Here is a 20,714-nt window from a genome sequence, read left to right as displayed (position 1 = left end):
GCTAGATAAAATTTCAAATTAAATTTCCAATGTCGTGTCACAATACTTGGTCAATTGTATATGTATTTTTCATTTAAAAAAAGCAGGAGCACCTTACTGTAATCTGGCATCACTACCTGATGCAAGCCCTTATTTGTGACCACTTAAATTGTCATATGTTTCTTTAGTGATACAATTCCCAAATCATGCATGCTGTGCTAGAACCAAATTTCATTCAATTTGGTAAGATCATGTAGGGGTAGAGGACTCCGTGTTAGTAGATTTTATTTTGATATTGAAAGTACAAATAATTTAGCTCTGGTCCTACAGCCTCTTTTATGTGGTTGACTCCATCTGCATGAGGCATCTGTCTGAATGAAGAGCATCTTTGCAGGATTGGGTGTGATTGACTGGATTGCAAATTTATATGGAATTTGTTTTTTATGTTGTCATCTCTCTAACAGTTACTGTTGGAATCTTTGATTTATACTGTCCTGTGATATTATACTCTGCAGCACTCTCGTTGCATTAATGAAGTCATTTAGCTCTTTTTTTTTTTGTAAGATGCCAACAATACAGAAAGTTTTTTTTTTTTAATTCCATAAATACATTCATCATCTTTTTGTCAATAGCACACTTAGAAATCTTAGGTACCTATCTCCTTGTCAGCAGGAACATTAAACACACTTAAGGAGCAGACATTTGTCTAAACACTGATGTAATTATTTAACAAGGTGATGCTATCTGACTCTGTTGGAAGCATGCGCTTCACCTATGCAAATTCTTCAGGTTTGGGGGATTTTTTTTGGCATTCTTTCTTTCTGTCTCATGTATTACAGCTGCTTGGAAAACTCCTGTTTTTCTCCTGTGGAAAGTTACCATTAATAATTTCCAGTTCCTTACTAAAAAGTCATATTTTCCCCAGAAAGTGTAAGCAAAAGACCTGATGAACCTTTCTGTTCCTACATGCTGGTGGAATTAGAGTGATGGGTGTTATACCTGAGATAGGAATCTTTTTAGTTTTTTTTTTTTAAAGAAACACTGTTGAAACTGGAAAACTCCCTCTCTTCTCTTATTTCCTCCTGTTTTCCCCGAGTCAAGTAAATTGTTCTGTCCCCAAAGATGCTTGTCTTTTTCTAGAGGGTTTATAAAAAATATTTGCCTTTGAAAGCAAAGGATAAGTGCATCCTTTATGACACAGAACAGAAAATAGGGGTGGCACAAGTTCTCTGGCACAGTGTGTGTGTGGGAGAGACTCCTTCCTCACTGGCAGGGATGGGAGAGAGGTGCTCCTTGTAATATGGCAGCCTAACAGTAGCTTTGATTCCCAGAAGGCTCAGAATGGGGGAAATTGTACTTGAAAACACCAAGGAAAAAGGATATAGGTCCTAGTTTTGGGGAAAGTGTGAAAAAACACACGACTTGGCAGGAGGCTGAAAGCTTTCAGTACAAAAGGTACAAAAGTACCTTTTGTACAGGTACACTATTCTAGGTGTATTTTCAGAGGAAAGCTGACATTTTTAAAATGTTGTTAGGCATCCAAGGTACAGTTTTTTTTAAGGTGGGTTTTGTGTCTTGTTAGGTAGAAGTTTGCTACAAAACCTGACATATGCAGCTCTACACATTCTTTCCTCTTTCTCCATTTTCTGATGGAAATGTTTTGGGCCAGCCACAGCTTGCAAGGAGCAAAATGTCTCAGAAGGCAGCACCTTGCTCTTGTGTGTCTCCCTAGACCAGGGAATGCCCCTCCAGGGTGGAGTTTCCAGCAGACACACCACTCTGTACCTGGTACAGAGTCAATTACAGCCAACAGCACTGCCTCAGGTGGCAGGGAACCAGTCCCTGCTGAAGGAATCTTCTCCTGGCTCAGTTTCCTGATAAAACGTGCTAAGAAAACCCCACATCCCTCCTGCCAGCTCTAAGAAAATCTGTTTAGACATCGGGGACTCAAAATTGCTTGCATTTTGAAAATCGTCTTATGTGCGCTTTTGATTATTTCTGTCATTTTGTGTCAATTCAGTTGATCCTTCAGAGAAGCTTTCTTAATAATATAAAAAATGGGGCATTGTGGAGACCCTGGGGGGTTGGGGGCATTCCCTGGTCTAGGGAGACACAAGAAGCTTCCCTCAAAAAGCTGTTAGACAACATTGGCTCCTTCCCTTGTTCCTATGTATTGGAATAATTACCAGTATACCTGGATGGGATGTACCTGAGCTTGTCTGGCCCTTGGTGCTGAACCAGATAGCGACAAACAACTGTGGTGTTTCACCCCACAGACACTTTTGGCTGGCTGGGTGCTGCAGTTGGGCCCGTGGGGACAAGTCCAGGCCTGCAGGAGCTCTGGTGGTGGTGGGATGGATCTTCCCACCATAACAGGGTCTGCTCATCAGGTTTCCCTCTGGCAGAGAAGCTTTAAGGCCATGGTGAAGGAAAGGAGTCGGTTCTGATGGAGAGTTTGGATCCAGAGCTTTATTCTGGCCCACAGGCTTCTGAATGCAGCACCAGCTCCAAGAGAACTCCCTGATCCCATGGTTGCTGTTCCTTTTAACCCAGGGAGAGGGGCAGGGAAGGGGTAGGGAGCCACCAACCAGGTACAGGAGGGGAAGTCTTAAGGGACAAAGGACGCCTGGATGGCCCAATGCCCCCCCCAGGGGTAGAGGGCATCCTTTGAATCTGCCAATCACTTGATGCCCTTCTGGAATTCCAGGACTGACAGTGCTGGGAGGGGAAAGGAGAGGTGATTGATACAACTGGGAGGGAATTATCATGGGAGGGACCCGAGGTTCTGGGGTAAACCCTGAAATCACAACATGGCCCCATTTTCCCTTTGCTTGCCTTCCCAGGCGCTCTGGCGCGAAGGGCGCGGCGGAGGAGGCGAAGCCGGGCGCGGAGGCGCTGAAGAGGCTGGAGGATCAGCGGCGCCGCCGGGGTGAGAGCGAGAGCGAGGAGCTGGAGAAGCTGAAGGAGAAGCAGCAGGAGGCGGCGGCAGAGCTGGACGAGCTGAAGAAAAGGCGGGAGGAGCGCCGGAAAATCCTGGAGGAAGAGGAGCAGAAGAAGAAGCAGGAGGAGGCTGAGAGGAAAATCAGAGAGGAGGTGAGTGTGAAGTACGGGGTGTTGCACTTGGGTTTATTCCACTATTACTTGTGGTGTTTTTAGGGTCCCCCGTGGCAGGAAGGAAAGGATGAATCTGACTCTTTGTTCTTAGAAGGCTAATCTATGATTTTACAATATTATATTAAAGACTGTTATACTAAATTATACTAAAGAATAGAGAAAAGATACTTACAGAAGGCTTAACAAGATACTAATGAAAAACTCTTGACTTTCTAGAGCCTTGACGTAGCTGGACCGTGATTGGTCATTAAGTCAAAACAATTCACATGAAACCAATCAAACAATGGCCAGTTGGTAAACACTGTTTAAACCACATTCCAAAGCAACAAAACACAAAAAAAGCAAATAAAGTAATTATTGGTTTCATTTTTCTCTAAGACTTTTCAGCTTCCCAGAAGAAAAATCCTAGCAAAGGGGTTTTTCAGAAAATATGATAGTGACAATTACTATTTTACTTTCACTCTCCTTGCATTAGTCAACAGCTCTTTGTAGCATTGTCTAATGAAGACCTGAGGTAAAACATGCAGCATCCAGGTGATGCAGTGCTGGATTTTTCCCCAGCCAGCTCCCAGCTCCATGCCAAGAGTAGGCTGTTCCCAGAAAGCAGCACAGTCTGGGATGCAGCTGTGGGGCTTTATCTCTACAGCACAAGCTGATAATCCTCAAGAGCAGGAGCAAGGACAAGAGAGAGGTCTTTATTATGGTGTCCAAAAGGATTTATTCTATGGAAGGGTCAGGGACCAAAGACACAGAACACAGCTGTGTAGAGGTTTTTAGATGGGGGCAGTTCAAGGGGAGGTGATAAATCAGCAGCTAATTTGAGATATCCTGGGCAGGGGTAAAGGACAGGGTTCACAAAAGCATCTTCCAATGAGGGAAGTGCCACATGGACCCCACATGGACATGGAGGGGTGTGTTGGGTCATGTGGACTAATGGGAGGTCTCACTTTAGGGGATTTCTGAAGGGGAATTCCAAGCACGGGGTTGGCACCAGGTAGGATTGGGAGCTCAGGGTAGATTGACAGTGGGGTGTGGGAGTATATTTTGGACCAAACCATTAACTTGGGCAATAACACAACATACCATTGGGAGTAAAAACACACCACAACATCCAGGGTGTGAAAAAAATGTTCTAATTCTAGCCTTAGGACAGACAGGGCTCTAAAATCTGTTTTTATGAGTCAGGATTTCCTTAGAGATAGCTGCAAATTTCTTATCTTCTTGGGGATTCAGAATCTTGGGGCAGTGTAATAGCCACGGATTTTTTTTTTTATACATTATACAGATTGAATTACAAAGTGCATGTCGAAATTTATCTGCTGCAGATGGGCTGGAATGCTAATGTTATATATAGTTACAATGGGCTAGATCTCATTAGGGAGATATTCTTGTCTATTTAAATATTGAGTATCCAACACATCTGTTTTCTTGTACTTCCTCTGCCAAGGGACTCTACAAATAGGATTTCCAAGTCTCTGGTGCATAATTTAGGAATCCTAGTTGTTTGGAAAACAAATGGTAAATGAATAATACTGATAGTATCTGGCAGCTGAATGCCAATTCCTTTAATGTTCTGAGCTCTTTGCAACAGAACTCAGCAGATGCCAAGATTGCACAGTGCCCCAAGATTGCACAGACCCCACTGACCAGTGCTCACACTGGTGTTGCTTTGAGGGCTTCTGGTTTGACTTGTAGCTCATGAAGCAAAACACATCTCTGGAGGGAGATCTGCAAGTGTTTAATCTTGGGTTTCTTGGCCACTTATTGATTTTTTCAATGTTAAATATTAACCTTGGCACAATGAGTGTCAGAGTAGAGGGACACAAGAACAATACCAGTGTGATACATGAGAATACAGAGAAACTGAGCTTGAGCCTTTTTCTCTGTTTAAGTGGAGCTCTATGACAGTGAATTTGGTGACTTTGCTGTGAGGGGACACTAGAGCAGCACACACTAATTGTCTTCCTGGCATGGATTGGCATTAACTCCTTTATAAATTTCAGGCAGATCACTGAACTATTTCAACTGGCATAAAACCCCGTTTTTAGAAAACCTGGTAAATGTTTGCAGGGCTGCACAGCCCTGTGGTGGTGATGTAGATTCTGAAAGAACGACTATCCAATCGTATTTTTCAAGGAGGAAAAGAGGAGGATGAAGGAAGAAATCGAAAGAAGAAGGGCTGAAGCTGCTGAGAAACGCCAAAAGATGCCAGAAGATGGTGTGTCTGAAGACAAGAAGCCATTTAAATGTTTCAGTCCTAAAGGTTCATCTCTCAAGGTAACCTTCCCCACTAGCATCTATACAGGACATAAAAAGTGGTGGGGTTTGCAGTCCCAACCAACAGTCCAACATCAAAAGCAGTGTTGAAATACTTCTAATCAAACCAGGAAAATGCTTTGGTAGACTTAACCTGAAACCTCTAACTGAAAGACTTTACTCATTGGGATGATTGAAAATTAGATTTCCTGCTTAGAAATAGAGAATAGACTGGCAGCTGTCTCTTTTTGATGAAGAATCTCCAAAATGGATCTTCACCTCCATGAGAAAATGATTTTTGAAACTTAGAGCAATAATACTGTGTTGTTTTAAATTTATCATAGGAGTGCTCTGTGAACTGGAGTAGAATCACAGAATCATTTAGGTTGGAAAAGATCTCTTAAGAGCATTAAGTCACAAATGTTCTCTCCCTCCTTCCACATGCACAGTTATTGTCTTGCTTGCCAGAGTGCTTTGTCCTTAAGCATATTCAGCCTAATCATCATTAATTGTAACTGACCTGCATGGGAATTCCAGCTTATGTCTAATCCCCCTAAAAATAACATCTAGAAGTATTGGGCTGGATTTCATTTTCTTACATAACAAAAAATTACAAACCTCACCCTTCTGTTGCTGCAGGATTTCTAAATGGTCTTTTGTGGCCTATATTATATTAGAAGTGTGATAAATCAATTAAATGGTCTTTCAGCATGGAAGAGGAATCCTGGCCCCACTGAAATTATTGGGAGTATTGTTTTGGAATTCAGTCCAGTTGCTTTCTCAGCTCAAATCTATTAATTTCTCAGCTCTGCAGATCTATTAATGTTTTCAAAGTTCTTTTCCTTTTTGCATTTTGTGTCATTAGTCATTTAAGAATCCAAAACATTTGTCCAAAAGGCCACTTAGTGGGAAATAAGAGAGAAAAGAACCAGGTAGGAGCTCATTGAAGCATGAATCGGATCTCCATGAGATTAAAACTGTAACTATTGAGTGAAAAATTGCATTTGGACAAAATTAGCTTTAGCTACACTTTGATCCAATCTGGAGATCTGTGTCTGTTTTGGGTCCAGTTCTAGCAAATACTGAGTCCAAATGTTTTTGAACATCTGAACCTGAAATACTGGGAGAGAATGCACACAGTTGTAAACAAAGATTGCAAATCTTCATGACTTACTTTGATTAGATAAACCTGGTCTTGCCATTTTGGTTGCTAAAGATGATGCCTATAACAGCCTCTTCTTCCCAGCCCTCCTGGGAGGGCTTCCTTTTCTCCTGTTTATTGAGATGCTTTTTATGACATACATTTGGAGCTTTAATTCACAGAAGGCTCAGAATGGAGGAAATGGTACTTGAAAACACAAGGTAAAAAGGATATAAATCCTAGTTTTGGGGAAAGTGTGAAAAAACATGGGACTTGGCAGGAGGCTGAAAGCTTTCAGATACCTTTGGTACAGATGCTACACTATTCTAAGTGTATTTTCAGAGGAAAGCTGACATTTTTAAAATGTTGTTAGGCTGCAAGGTACATTTTTTTTATGATGGGTTTTGTGTCTTCTTAGGTAGAAGTTGTTTGCTACAAGACCTGATATATGGAGCTCTACATATTTTTTCCTTTCTCTGTTTATCTCTCTGAGAAATTGATGATACTCCACAGATTCCAGCCCAGTGTCTGTGGGTGGCCAGTGTAGATGTGTAATGTTGTAAAAGTTCACACCCCAAACTGTTTCTTGGCACTCTGTGGTCAAGAGCTAAGGGGAGAGTAATCTCAGTTTATTAATGTGATGTGAAACTTGATGTCAAAATCCAGTTATGAGAAGACAGTCTATTTAGTTACCTTTAATTTGGACTGACTTCCCAGGCTGGTCTCAGCTGGCTGGCATGCAGCTGTCTCACTGTCTGCTCTGCACTGCCCAACTTATCTTTTCATTTGTAAAGCATCTGGCACAGGTTTTCTCCTGTGATGGATGTATCAGCTCAGATCTGCCATGAGTCATGTGAGAATCCCAAATGCACAGTGGTGGTGGGTGCGTGGTTGGAATTAATACTGAAAAAAGGAAGGCTCAGTGTAAAAATCATGTATGATGCATGTGCACATTCTGGCTTCTCCTGGGTAACAATCTGGCAAAGCACTTTTTTGCTCCTTCCCTGTCCTTCCTGATGTGATAAGCTTTTGGGAAGAAGTTCACAGGAGTGGCTAGTATGAGGAAAGTAGGGTGTGCTGATTGCCAAGGGAACTACAAGAACAAAGGGAAGAAGGGAGCTTAACTGAGCAGCAGTGTGGCATATTGCCATCCCGTGGGTGCTGCATCTGTCCACCAGGCAGGCCATGGACTGGCTTGGCTTGCAGACTCAGAACTGAGAGACAAAGATGTGCAGCTCCTCCCCATGTATGACACAGCTCATGGATGCCCAAATGTACATGTGCATACATGAACATGGACAAAATACACATATCTGCTTATATTTAGAAAAAACCTGCTGTGATTGGCTAGTCTGGCCTCTAAAAATCACAGTGTTGACAGCTCCTGTTGTTTTAACTGGTAAATACAGAGTTTCCCTCAAACCTGAGACAGCACTTCAGCAGAGCTCCCACAGTGTGGAGCTCTGTCAGTAACATCTCGAGGGTTGGTTCCTTCTGAGGGGGACAGTGAAAAGCAAACATGCCAAATAAATACAGGCCAAGTTCATCCCTAGCTCAGGGACAGAAGCAGCTTGGATGTCTCAGGGCTGGGTGGACACCCTGTGGGCTGCAGTGGTACCAAACTCCTGTTCAACCTCTGTCCTTGTTATTTTTTTAAAATAAGGACAAAGCCTGGAACAAGCTCTGCTGCTCTCTCATCTGCCTCTAGCTTGTCCTTTCCCTAATTTAGTTAATGCAAAACATGATGCTTTCAAAGAATGGCGTTTCCTGAAAAAATCTTTGATCATTTGACTTTTTAGACAAGTTCATTCCTCATATTTTGTTTGAAAAGGAAGGTTACTGAGTCTTTTTATTCTTTTCTCTGGGTTAATCAGGAGAGTACAGGATATTTCAATACTAACACATCTTGGGGATGAACAGCACCACTAGAGAAATGCAAAAGCAGTAGGTGTTGAGGGGAGGGAGCAATGGCAGGAGGCTGGGATATCCCTGCCTTTGGAGAAGATACCTCCGGGAAAACAGGGGCTGATGTGGCAGCCAGCACTCTCTGCAAGGCTGATACCTAACCAAGAAAACAGGACTTTTCAGAGACATTTTTTTCTTTAAAGACCTGTCTTGTCCTATATCATTATTGCTCTCAATACCTGACAGCAACTCCACGCAATCAGTTCTCCCTAGATGAGCTATTCTTGAGGCAGAGGGAAAACAGAATGGTAAGAGCAGGATATGTGACATTTGTTTTACCCCTTCTTTGATGCTGATGGCAGCACTGGAGCCTGGTAGGTAAACTGAGCTGAATTGGCAGACTCTACTCAGGTGCTGCTGACAGCAGAACTGTGCTTAATGAAGCAAGAAACTGTGTGAGCCACTCAGGGGGGATAAGGAGAAGCCTCTCCCAGGGACTCCTGCTCCAGTGGATTTCCACTAGGTCCTTCCACATGTTGGATGTGAGGCAAAATTAAAATACAGGGTTTTCTGTGTTGATTTTTTATTCCACTTCCTCCTTGACACATTTTTTTGAAGATAGGTTTGTTGACAACTTTCTGTTGCATAATATCCAATACACAGTTTAAAACTCCTATGAATCAATGTAATACCTTTTTCTGAAACAAGTTTTACTGGGAATATGCAGTGGTTTTTGTTTCCCAAGTCATGGTCTCATATTGTGTGTTAACTCATTCTTTCTGGTCATGATTTAATTAGAGTTGACTTTTTTGAGTGCTTGTGTGTTCTGAAAGTATTCCATGGTCACAGAACATAATCCAAGCTATTTAACAAGATCCTGATAAGATGAATGCAGTAAAAAGATTATTTTCATTTCCTGAAAACTGATAAAACATCTTGAATTTTATGTTAACCACCTTGCTTTGCCTGTTTCTTTTCCAGATCTATTTTGTCATACTGTTTACTGTATGTGCCAAACGTTTTAAATTCTTTGCATGGAGTTGGTGTGATGTGCAGTGGGTAAATGACCTTTAGATGTTGCTGTGCAGTCTAAATGAGTTTGACTTCTATGTTGAATACACATGTGTACAGGTTTGTTTGCTCTAGGTGTATTCAGTGTCTGCTTCTGCTGTCTTTTGAGGAGCATATTCTAGAATAAATCCTCACAAAAATGTGCAAAAGGTATTTTATCCCTCCATGCTTCCCCAGCCAGAGGGCTTTGCTCAGCTCTGAGGGTTTCTTCCTAACTCTTTCCTGTTTATTTTCTGCTTTTGCTTTTTCACTCTTCTCTTCTGAACAACCCCTGACTTCTTCCTGATCCCACAGCTGATAACCGAGTAATAACACAGCTGACAACTGAGTAATAACTGAGTAATACACAATGATAACTGGTAACTGAGAACTGCTGTTACCAGTGGGTGAAGAACAACCCCATTTTTGTCTTTTTACTACAACCACAACAAAAATGTTCCTCTTCTTTCCCATCTCTTCCACCAGTGCCCACTCGAGCCTGGTTTTCCGGCTGTGCAGAAGCGTCTCTCCTGCCAGCACATAAAAAGAGTGAGATGATCCTATAAAGGAATTATTGGGCAGTTGCCTTGAGTCCTGGTTCTTTGAGGGAGTCCATATTATTTGTCCTTGCTGCCCACCAGGGTTTCACTGATGTTTATCTGAGGATAAACTGGAGGCTTTTGCTGGAATAACTCATGATTTGTTGCACTGCTGGTTATGACCCAGAAATCAGCACTGGGGGAAACTCCTACTGTACCATAGCAGAAGTGAGGCCATGTGTTTCAAGTGACCATCCTTGGTCTGTTTGGTCACTTTCGAACCATTTCCCTGCTGGTTTTGCGGCATTGCCATCTTCTCTGGGTGGGAGAGCTGTAACCTTTTCCTGCGGGTGTGCAGAGCTCCTGCTCCTGCCGGTCTTTTGCTGCCACCTTGTGACATCCTTCCACTGAAACAGGGGATTTGTCCTGGCAAAGCCCATCTTTGCACTCAGGACTGGTTTTAGCTCGTGTTTTGGCAGCTGAAACTGGCGATGGAAATGACTCTGTAAATTGTATGTATGTTTTAGAGCTTCAGAGGTGCCTTTGAGCTGGGTGGGTGGTAGCTGGAGCTCCTCCAGTGAGCTCCTCTGGCAAATTCTGCACTCAAGTGAGCTGCCTGCTTGCAAGGGCTTGAGAAATAAACTGTGCATGCCCTTTGATGGGATTGCTGTGGGATTTGGTATTCTGGGATAGCCTTGGATGCTAAAGGCACTGAAGAGAACCATTTAAAGGAATGGCTGTCATTGCCTTGCTTTAAAGGCACGAATGCCAGAGCAGCCATGGTTAAAGTAAATTGAAAATGGAGAGCCCCTGCTGAGACTGGGAATCCCCAGGAATCCAGCCAGGCTGATTATTAATCATTTCAATCCCCTGGACCTGCTTGCATGTGTTTTACTGTCAAGTGGAACTGTAGAGCCTGGCATGAGAAGTGGAACAATGCAATGTTGATAAGACTTGAGGAAATGTGATGAAAATGTTTCTTGACCCTGAATACAAATAGATGCACACACTCCCCATCTCTCCACCTCCCAAAGGGAAATGTTTTAAAGCTTTATTCAGGGATGGAGTTTTTTGTTTTCAAAGTATTGAGAGATTTGACAGAAGCCATATGAGACTTTCATGAGTCTTCCTCCTTGGAGATGTCACAATATTTGCCTATTTACAGAGTAGAAAATAATGATGAAATATCAGATACCAGTTTGTATAATAACAGCTGGTAGAAACTGATTCAGCAGTATCCTGAACATGAGAAGAGTTTACACTGATGGGTTTTTTGGAGCCCAAATTTAAATTGATTGTGTCCTCCAAAGACGTGAGTAAGGGAGGCTTTGTGGCTGAGCTCCAAACCTGGCCTAGTCTGATCCCTCAGCTCAGTTTTTATAAATTTAATAAAGAAAAACTTTATTAAATTTAAAAAAACTTTATTATCTGTCCGTCTCAAGAGATACATACTTGCTTTTGTGTGGGAGATGTGAGGATGACCTAGGTTTTTGTGCATATCAATCCTTTCCATGAGATAGACTTCTTCCCTTTTCTTCTTTCTGTGTTCTTCATTTATTCTCTTGCTACATATAAGGCACTGAAGAAATGTGTAGGATGCAAACGTTCACGCAGAAAATATATCCACTTTTATGAATTGTAGCATAACAGGCTCCTATCTATAAAACCTTTGTGTGTGTCTGTGAAATTTCTGTTGGAATGCATCTCTTTGAAATTGACTTTTTTGACATTTAAAATGACATTTCAGGCTGGCCTTGCACAGGCTGACCCTCTATGAACTCTAAACTTAAAGCTTTTGTTTCTCTCTTTTCTAGATAGAGGAGCGAACAGAATTTTTGAACAAATCTGCTCAAAAGAGGTAAAGCAAAGAAACAGTAAGTTCTGTTCTAACAGCAGTGTTTAAGTGGATGGAATAATGATTCTTGCCTTTTTCTTTTCTCTTACTTCCTACAGTGGAATGAAGCCCACCCAGACAACAGCAGTTGTCTCAAAGATTGACAGTAGACTTGAGCAATACACTAGTGCAATTGGGGTAAGTTAATTCCAGTAAATGGATCTGGTTACTAATGGCTCTGGGGCCTTTAATCAGCCTTTGTTTTGCTATTCAAGAATTGCAGGGGTTTTTGATCACAAACTCTTCTTTAATGTGACTTCAAGAACAAAGTGCTTGAGGCACATCTGTAACCAACATCTAGAGATGCGTCTAAACGTAACCTCAGATTTGGGTTTTCCCTTTCATGCTGTAATTTACTGTTTTGTAAGCTGGCAGTAGCTTTGGAGGGTTCAGCCAGCCTCTTGAGTGACAGTCACATCCTCTGCTTGGCTGGTGAGAGACCTGTCAGCACAGAGCTGATGGTCATCCTGAGCAGAGCTGACCTAGCAGCTGATTTAGGAGAACAAGGAGCTGGCTCTGTGCTGCTGGCTGCCACCCCACAGTGAAATTCCTTGGCAAAGACAGAGAACCAGTTAAGCAGTGACAAAAGGGAAATCAAAATCACATTAAAATGCAAAACTTGACCCCAGGTGATTTTGAGAACTGTGCCTAAGAGCCAGAACTGAGGGCTTTTCCTGTCCATAGTCCAAGGTAAAAGAGGAGATTGACACCACAGAATCCAGCTGCCATCTGACTTGAAATATTTTTTTGCTGAGTTTCTGATTTGTCCACAAATTGCCAAATTTGCCTTGCTTTGCAATTAGAGAGGCAAAGCATCACTCATACAGGTTCTTATTCTCATCCAGTCTATGATATGTAAAATGTGCAAGAATTTTGAAAAGAAGAAAGAGGACAAATTTGGCTTAGTGTTTTTAGTAACCATGCAAAAGACACATTTGCCCCAAAAAATCACCCAAAAACTCACACCCAATTCTCCACTCTTCAAAAGAACACCTTTTTTCAAACATATTGGGATTGCTGAGATTACAACTGAACCTAGAATGCTGAGGTTCAGTTGTCTGGGGCAGATGGAGCAGTCTGATGCTGAATGACAGAACAAACTTTCCCCCTGCCCCTGCAAAGGGATTCCCTAGCTCAGGCTTCCAGGAGCCAGGCATAAGCTAAGATTTTAAATCCTTGGAGCAGTTGTGTGCAGAGCTAAGGTTTGCCGTGGGTTTTAGAAAGGTAATAAACACAAAAATAAGGGATTGCCACTTTCCCAGCTGGTTTTGTCAAGGTGCAGCTGCAAATCCAAAAGGGGAGAGAGTCTCAGTGGCACCTCTTGAGCTGGGTACTCCTTCTCATCTTTGCATGATCAGTGCTAGAGCCACATGGAAATGCTGCATTCCCCAGAGTCAAACCACCCTGCAAATCCAGCTCTCAATGCCAAGCACCAACTGGCCCCAATTTTTCCCCAGGGCACGAAGGCTTCAAGACCTAAGGCTTCCGACCTTCATGTTCCGGCCGAGGGCGTCCGTAATATCAAGAGCATGTGGGAGAAAGGGAATGTTTTCTCATCACCTTCTGGGGCAGGAACACCAAATAAGGTAGGTGTTTAATTATCCTAGTGATTGTAAAGAATTGTGCTCTTACTGTTAAGGACCTGGTCTTGCATTCATATTCCTGTGAGTAAGCCTGTCTGCTCCTGTTGGCATCACTGGTGAAGGATATCCCAAAGGATCCTGAAGGCCTCAGAAAGCCACAAGATGGTGTGGCTGCAATATTGAGTATAATGGAAGAATTCAGTGACCTACTGAGCTCAGTTATGAGACATTCCAGAGCCACATCAGATATCTTAGAAAAATACATCTGGGTCATTCAAGCAGAGTACAAAGAAATTCTTTGGGTAGGGCAAAATTCTTTTGGGGAGCAGAAGAGCTTTGAATAGTGATGATATTTTCTAGATAATTCATAGAAGCATTTGTGAGACCTTTATCTTTTTTGTGTAAATCCTTGAGGCAACATTTTCTTTCTATAAATTGAGGCAAATTGCTGAGCATTTATCATAGGCAAAAAGATGAGCTGTGGATTGAAGTGGGTTATTTATAGATAGCAATTAAATGTCAGTAATTTGTTCTAGCCTTTTAAAGATTTAATGTTTTAAATTTTAGGCCACTTCTCTATTGTGTACTTCTTTTGAAAAAAAAATAATTTAACGAGAGAAAAAAAGTAGGTTTGAGCTGATGTCTCTTCTATTAAGCTAAAGATTTTTGGAGTTTGGCCTTGTGGTAGAAACAGCATGTTTATATCTGACATTTATTACTAGGGCAGCAGTAATGTTTTTGTCAGTCCATGTATATAATTTTTGAAAACTAGAGGGCAGCAGCACTGTGTAATTCATAGGGACAAAACCTTCAGAGCACACAGGCTGTGAGCAAGCCATAGGCTCAGTGAGGACCTTTCTATTAAACCCAGGCTTGGCTTTGCTTTTAAATCTAAACCATGGCAAACAGAGCAAAAGCCATTCTGAAAGTCTTCTGATTGGATTTTATCATTTTGCAGGAAACTGCTGGGCTGAAGGTTGGTGTCTCCAGTCGTATCAATGAGTGGTTGACCAAGACCCCAGAGGGCAACAAATCCCCTGCTCCAAAACCTTCTGTAAGTAAACTTGGAACAACCATTCTTCAGTAGGTGGGCTCTCTCCTGGGGCAGGGGGTGCTTCCTCCACCAGCTGATAGCCTTTGGAGGAACTCTGCTTTGTGTCCTCTTGGCAGCTCCCAACCCTCTGGCTGCTGACTCCTTGTAGCCATAAAATGGGGAGAGGAAACAGGGCAGTTCTTGCTTTAAAGCTCAGAAGAGGCACTTCTCTGGTAGAGGATGACTTTAATTTACCACCTGTGAAAGGCTTACCATTAATTTAGAAATTAGCAGCCATAGACCCCAGGTTGCACACTTACACACGCTTGGAGTTTGGTCCTTGCCCTGTAAAAATCTTCCAAGTATGTTTTAAAACACAACTGAAATAATTTTAGTTCTTTATGAGCCTAAATGTAACTCCTAATGAAGGCCCTTTAGCCTGCCCATTAGTTCAGCAAGAATCAGAGCAGAAAATGCTGTTGAGGTAATAAACTGGGGATGTGGGAAGCAGCAGGAAGAGGTCTCTGTGGGGTGGGGAAGGGTAAGGATGAGGAACCTTAAATATCCATATTGGAGAATTGTTTGTCATGTTAATGATTCAACTTCAGGATTTTGTTAAAGAGCTGATTTCTTCCTGTATCCTTGTGCATTGTTTTCCTGCCAGTTCAGCTGCCCTTTATGAAAAGTGCAGCCTGAAAAACACTTTCTCATTTCGCACTCCTGTTTGTCCTAAAGAGGAGTTTGAAATTTGCAGCATTGTCCACTACAGAATCTGCCTCCAGATTTTTCTCTCTTTTCTTTTAAGTTGCGTCTTTTAGACAATGTAAAACTAATCTCTTGTTTTTCCCTCAGCCAACTGTTTCTATCTATGTCTTAATTTCCCTCTTTCTCAATAGATTGTTCTTTCTTCTTTCAATGTCTCTGCTTGAAGGAACGCGCCCTCCTCCTGTTCTTCTTCTTTGGGGGTCTGTTTGCTAAGTTGGTCAGGTAAACCTGTTTATAATTGACTATGAAGGTTTATATGCATCTCTAATGTGTGATTTTTACTTTTTTTTAGTCAGGATAAATCGAAGGGAAGGCTAGAATTTCTTATTTAGCATATAACTTCTCACCTCTGTCACATTTCACCAAAACTGAAAAATGTTCAAAGTTTTTGTGACCATCAAGATTCTTGTGGGTTTTGGAAAAATATTAAATTCAAGGCAGAGCAAAGATTTCAGTTTTATAGTGAACCCATGCCACAGATCCCAAATTATTTCAGGACTGTCGAAGTGGATTTGTGATAATGTCCCCTGCAAATGGCTTTGTGATAAGGTTGAAATTAGTTTCTTCCTTCCTCTGTTACTACTGAACTGCCTTTTTAAAGAGCAGAATTGGCTTCAAGTTTTAATCATCAGCAACTCTAAATTATGATCAGTTCTAGGGGTCTCTGCTGGGTGCAAATCCCCCTTGAAGAAATCTCATTTCCATTCATCACTGAGCATATCACAGGTGGAAATTCTCATGTGCAGAAAACTTAGCTCCCTATGGATGGCCAGTACAAAATCCTGGAAGCCATGCAGGACTTGAATACTTCCTGAAAAGGACAGTACTTATGTCCAGAATTGTTTGGGTCTCTTGTTTGCCATGCACAGAGGGAGATATCAGTCCAGCTGCCCAGCAGATGTCGTTTTCATTTGCAGCCCTCCTTTTCCCCAAGAAGCTAATTGACATTTTTATGGCATTTTGATTAAAATCTCAATAATACACTCATTTTCAGAGATTACTACTATTCTTTAATCACTTTACCTCAGCTGATTTGTTTTTGTTGGGATTTTTGGGGTTTTTTTTGTTGTTGTTGGTTTTTTTCTATCAGGCTAGTGATCGGCACATCCCAAGGTTGCAAAGGATGCAATGGAAATTTAAATGCATATGAAGGACTACAGTGATAAGTGCTGAAATCTGTATTTAAGGACATAGAGCAGGATCTGCTCTTCTGTTTTTTAAAACTCCAACTCTGTTTTTTACATAATTTTTTAAAATAAAATATTTTAATTTTGCCCTAAAATAGCCAAGAAAAGCTACTTTTGAATTCCTCCCCAGCAGAAATACTTTCCTAAAAAAAGTGGGGATTTTTTTCTCCAAAAAATTGGATTTGATTTGTTTGTAAAAATGAGGGTGCAGTAACTCTTCACTTGAACATACTGAGTTAAGACCAGTCTGTGCCATATGAAATAGATGCAACAGGATTGTTTTCTGTCTAAAAACATGGATATGTGTGGAGTTATTTTGTGAAATACAATTCTTTATAACTGATAGACAATGTAATGTGGACCTCTGGTGGATATTCCTCAGTTTCTCTCGTGAGGGAGTTGCATTTTAACTTTTTCTTTACCAAGTGAAAATAAACCTGAACTAATGTTGGTTTCTATTCTCTGCCATTAAAATACAGGATTTAAGACCAGGAGATGTCTCTGGCAAACGTAATCTCTGGGAGAAGCAGTCAGTGGAGAAGCCAGGTGCTGCTTCTAAGGTAATAACACTTCTGGGTGGTGTTTACAGGATAATATTCTGTTCCTAACCCACCTTTTTATCTATAAAAGAAAGCACTATGAGGTTCAGAAAGCAGTGTATCACTTTTATATTCACCTTTGGCAGAGCTGGGTTATGTGTGCACATCCTGTTATAAATAGCAATTTTCTCCTATATGGGATTTTAATAATGTGTTTTTGCTTTTTCAAACAGGTATCAGCTACAGGGAAAAAATCAGAGACTAATGGTAAGTGATGCCATAATGCATATATTGCACCTGTTTCTGTCATTTAATATATATTATTACATATATATATAATGTAATCATGTTATGCATATAATGTTAACATAAATTATATGTATATTTAATAAAATAACACATGCAATATTTGATTATATACATATGATAATACAATACAAACATTGTAATACCTATTATTATACAGAAACATTGCCACATTTTTGCATAGGTGTACCTGTGTTTTAAAATTCTGCAGCTGTTCACGTTGATGCAGAAAACCCTTTTTGCCTTTGCCTTTCAAAAACTCCATTAAAATATCATTGAAACATGAATGGTTGAGAAACTGCTTTTGCTGGAGCTGTGCATTGGTGTCTTTTCAGGGCAAAAATAGTTATGCTATTGTCATTTTGAAACCACTGGTTGGTGATACACGACCTAGTTTTACAGCAAGAAATCAGCAAAATAGCCCTCTTAGTTTTTTTATTTTTAAATTTTATTTAATATTTTAATTTATTTTTTTATTTTAAAGCACTCCATATGAAGCAAATTAAGCTAATTGTATGGCTAAGAACCAGTAGGGAAGAATGGAAGTTCACTGACCAGTTTAATAGCTTTAAGGATGCTTTGCAACATCCCTCAATTCTTTGCTAAGAGTGAAATGATTGAATAGAGAAACACTCTTGGTTTCCTACACTTCACTGTGTGCCCACACATTTTTAGTGGTTTTATGTAAAGCCAGATGTATGCTGCACCTGTGAACTTTGCTTTTTGGTTGAGAGCCGTGCAAAGCAGAATTGTTTTGCTCCTCTTGTCCTTTTTCCAACCCAAGTGTCAGGAGAGGGGTTTTTGGGCTGGCTCGGGGTTAGTGCAGCCCTGCTCCCATGGAAGGTGCTCTCCACCCACAGGAGCAGTCCCAGCACAGGGGTTTGGACACTGCTGAGCCTCTGAAATCCTGATTTTTGTCCTCCTGGGGACCACCTCAGAGCACCCCAGTACAGGAGCAGAGCAGCACCCAGCTCTGTCCTGCTTGCTTACACGTTAACCTAGAGAGCTGTGCTTTTTCTGTTCTAGAGATGTGTCTGGGTTGTTTCAAGCCATATTTAATCTGTCGCTTTCTCAGCAGGTTTGAGACAATTTGAGAAAGAACCCTAGAAGGCCACTAAAGACGCTGGACCAATCAGTTTGGGGGAAAAAAAAAAAGGAAAAAGTGCTAAATTGTTCTTTTTATATTTATGTTTATTTACCAAAATGTCTTTTTTTGCATTATCCCAGTTAAAACCATGTATATTAGCACTGTATTTAATAATCAGTCTAGACATTCATCAGAATAGTACTGCCTTTGCACAAGAGCCTTTATTCCTGAAGAAACCCATGCTGTGAAATATATAGACTCTCCTACTGAAAGTCATAAATATGTATCTGAACAGTGATTTCAGCTGGCAATAGAGGTCAACCCAAAACGCATGTAAAGTGAAGTTGCTTGGGAAAGGTGTGCAGTAAACCTATAAAACCAATGGTTACTTTTGTAATACAGAAGTCTTTTTCTTTCTGCACTTTAGACTAAGGCATGGAAGAAATATCTTTAGTTGACAATGTAATATTTTCTGTAAGTTGCCCATGTCATGAGAAATACTGCATCAATAATGTGTTTTAATTTTTTTTTGTTTTATACTTTTTTTTTAAGTATCAATTTTTCCATTCTAGTTTAAGTTAATACCTAAATTTGGATGAATATGTTAGCTGACAGCGGTACTGATATTTCTTTTTGTTGTTAGTGACTAGTAATTGAATGCAATCTAGAATATATATACACACATAGCTTTACAAAGTTTAGCCTAAAGGCACTACTAATGGTAGAATGCTTTAATATGTGCTAGAGTATTATATTTAGCAATAAACATACATAATTAGCCAATATCACAGCTTAAAAAAAATAAAGACAAAATCACACACTTTTCTATAGTAAGATTTCATAATTGTCATTAGAGGTATGGTGAGATAAGTATTAAAAAAAATTTAAATGTCAGTTGCCCAGTAATGGGTAATTAAAAAGAAAGTATAGTTTTTAAAAGAGGAAAAGGTAAGAGTATAGAGGGTCAAAAATAGGTCACTTGTATAAAACGTTGTAGTTTAATTTATATAAAACTACCATAATTAAAAAGAAAAAGATGTAAACAGAGTTGGAGCTTGTTTCAAATGACTGTACACTAAATCTTGCCATCCATCAGTGCCCTACACCAGGTCCAGAGAAAATGAAGTAAACCTCTATCTCTGTGATGCTTCTTTTTACCTCTCTCCCCTGGATATCTTATTGACAGATGTTTTCATTTGTACATAGTAAACACATGACTTTAGGACGTCAGCTTGGTTTGGATTTACATGCCCTACAGTTTAGCATTTACATCCTACAGTGTATGGGTGGCATAAACTGAGCAACTCAAGCAGCCCCTGAGCTCGTTGTTAACAGCTTTGTTGTGCACCAGAACCCCCAGGACTTCCCTTATCCCCACTTCCATGTCTTACAGCACCTGGCTTCTTCCTAAAGAAGTGTAAATTTCAATTTCAACCCACAGCTGGGCTCCCCTGCTTGGCTGAAACATCTTGTTTACATCTAGGGATGCACTAAGTTATCTGTAGGGGGTGAGACTGTGCCTGACATTGCCTGTGAGTTGTTGTGGTTTTTGTTTGGGGGTTTTGTAAACACTCCTCTGAGTCTTTCAAATACATCTGATAGCTGCAATAAAAACAATTTGTTCAAACAATGTATTCTGAAACTGCGTCTGCAATAAATGGAATATTTCCATCAGCAGCCCCGTTTGTTAATGAGCAGGAATGCACCAGTTGTTGTAAATGGGGTAGGAATTGTGCTGAGTCCCTGTGAGATGAAGAACCCCTCAGGACATCCCTCCTGATGCCACAAACCAGCTTGGCTTTAGCCTAACAAAATCTGAAAAAAAAAATTTGGATATGAAAATACTTGAGTTTGAATATGAAAATATTTTAGAGCAATTAACTGTGAAGCTGTCTCAGGGTTTGCTTTGGTGATTTTTAAGAAGAGTTTTTCCTGTGCTTTTCTTAGATAAAGTGTAATATTCTGGGTGGTGCCAGCAGAGTTGCAAAAATCTAAGTTTGTTTGAGACTCCCATTCTGATGTTGGAGGCAGCCCTTGTGTTCAGCTGTCTGGGTTTTACTGTGAGTTATTCCTGCCCATGATGCTGCCTTCAGCTTTCCCCAGGAATCACAGAGGAGTTCAATTTCTAGATTGCCAGAGGAAGGGGTTGTGTGAGGCAACTTTTGTTCTGTAGGTCCTTACTCTAGAGCACAATCCTGTTTTGAAGAATAAGCTACAAAGTGATCTGTATGTCCTAGTACAGAAATTATAGAAACTTATTTCTATCTGTGTTAAAATTTGTAAAACCCCAGACTTTAGAAAAACTATATATAAAACAATTTAAGGACCACGCAGAT

General features: G+C 40.7%; 1 protein-coding gene across 5 annotated transcripts in view; it reads left to right on the top strand.

The window, feature by feature from the left end:
• Positions 1 to 20,055, top strand: part of CALD1 (caldesmon 1) — a 171,568-nt gene extending 151,513 nt beyond the window's left edge. For 4 of the 5 annotated variants that reach the window (XM_030960809.1, XM_030960808.1, XM_030960813.1 and 1 more), the window contains 9 exons: positions 2,823 to 3,072; positions 5,230 to 5,370; positions 11,799 to 11,842; positions 11,938 to 12,016; positions 13,336 to 13,464; positions 14,420 to 14,515; positions 16,926 to 17,006; positions 17,219 to 17,252; positions 18,367 to 20,055. In XM_030960809.1, the coding sequence (XP_030816669.1) occupies positions 2,823 to 3,072; positions 5,230 to 5,370; positions 11,799 to 11,842; positions 11,938 to 12,016; positions 13,336 to 13,464; positions 14,420 to 14,515; positions 16,926 to 17,006; positions 17,219 to 17,252; positions 18,367 to 18,398 (886 nt within the window). In that variant the 3' untranslated portion in view covers positions 18,399 to 20,055. The remainder of the gene's footprint in view (positions 1 to 2,822; positions 3,073 to 5,229; positions 5,371 to 11,798; positions 11,843 to 11,937; positions 12,017 to 13,335; positions 13,465 to 14,419; positions 14,516 to 16,925; positions 17,007 to 17,218; positions 17,253 to 18,366) is intronic. The other variant, XM_030960811.1, reaches the window with a different exon arrangement.
• The last annotated feature ends 659 nt before the right edge of the window (positions 20,056 to 20,714 follow it).

The sequence above is a fragment of the Camarhynchus parvulus genome, chromosome 1A (assembly GCF_901933205.1).
Source record: "Camarhynchus parvulus chromosome 1A, STF_HiC, whole genome shotgun sequence".
NCBI lineage: Eukaryota > Metazoa > Chordata > Aves > Passeriformes > Thraupidae > Camarhynchus > Camarhynchus parvulus.
This window is presented reverse-complemented; position numbering and strand designations above follow the sequence as displayed.